Source organism: Argentina silus (genome assembly GCF_951799395.1).
Source record: "Argentina silus genome assembly, chromosome: 1".
NCBI classification, from domain to species: domain Eukaryota; kingdom Metazoa; phylum Chordata; class Actinopteri; order Argentiniformes; family Argentinidae; genus Argentina; species Argentina silus.
Window position 1 is genome coordinate 1,442,471 of NC_139655.1, and position 381 is coordinate 1,442,851.

General features: G+C 52.5%; 1 protein-coding gene across 1 annotated transcript in view; it reads right to left on the bottom strand.

The window, feature by feature from the left end:
* Positions 1–337: 337 nt before the first annotated feature.
* The window catches only part of rcor2 (REST corepressor 2), a gene marked incomplete at both ends in the record, with an annotated part of 6,121 nt that continues 6,077 nt past the window's right edge, over positions 338–381 (bottom strand). Inside the window, 1 exon segment of the mRNA XM_083681557.1 lies at positions 338–370. Coding sequence (XP_083537683.1) covers positions 338–370 — 33 coding nt within the window.

A 381-nucleotide genomic window follows, 5' to 3' on the forward strand; every position in this document is an offset into this window, starting at 1 on the left:
GTGCAGACCCCCCCCACACCTCTGCTTCACCCTGGGAAGGGCTCTGTTCAGGCGTCTTTGTTTATCAGGAAAAGTGCTACACAAATACAATGTATTTTTGTTGACACACACACACACACACACCCTAGAGGCAGGTTGCATAGCAGCAGAGAGGGGGGTGGTGATCCAGCTGCTTTCATGTAGATCTTCTCACTGACAGCATGACAACTGAGCCAACTTACACACGCACACGCACACACACACACACACGCACGCACGCACACACACACACACACACACACACGCACACACACGTCAATGATCACAGCAAACTGAGACCAACCGTGGCACCACCGTGCTAAGGCATGGGCCCCTTCACAGGTTTACTTAGCTGTGTGTGTG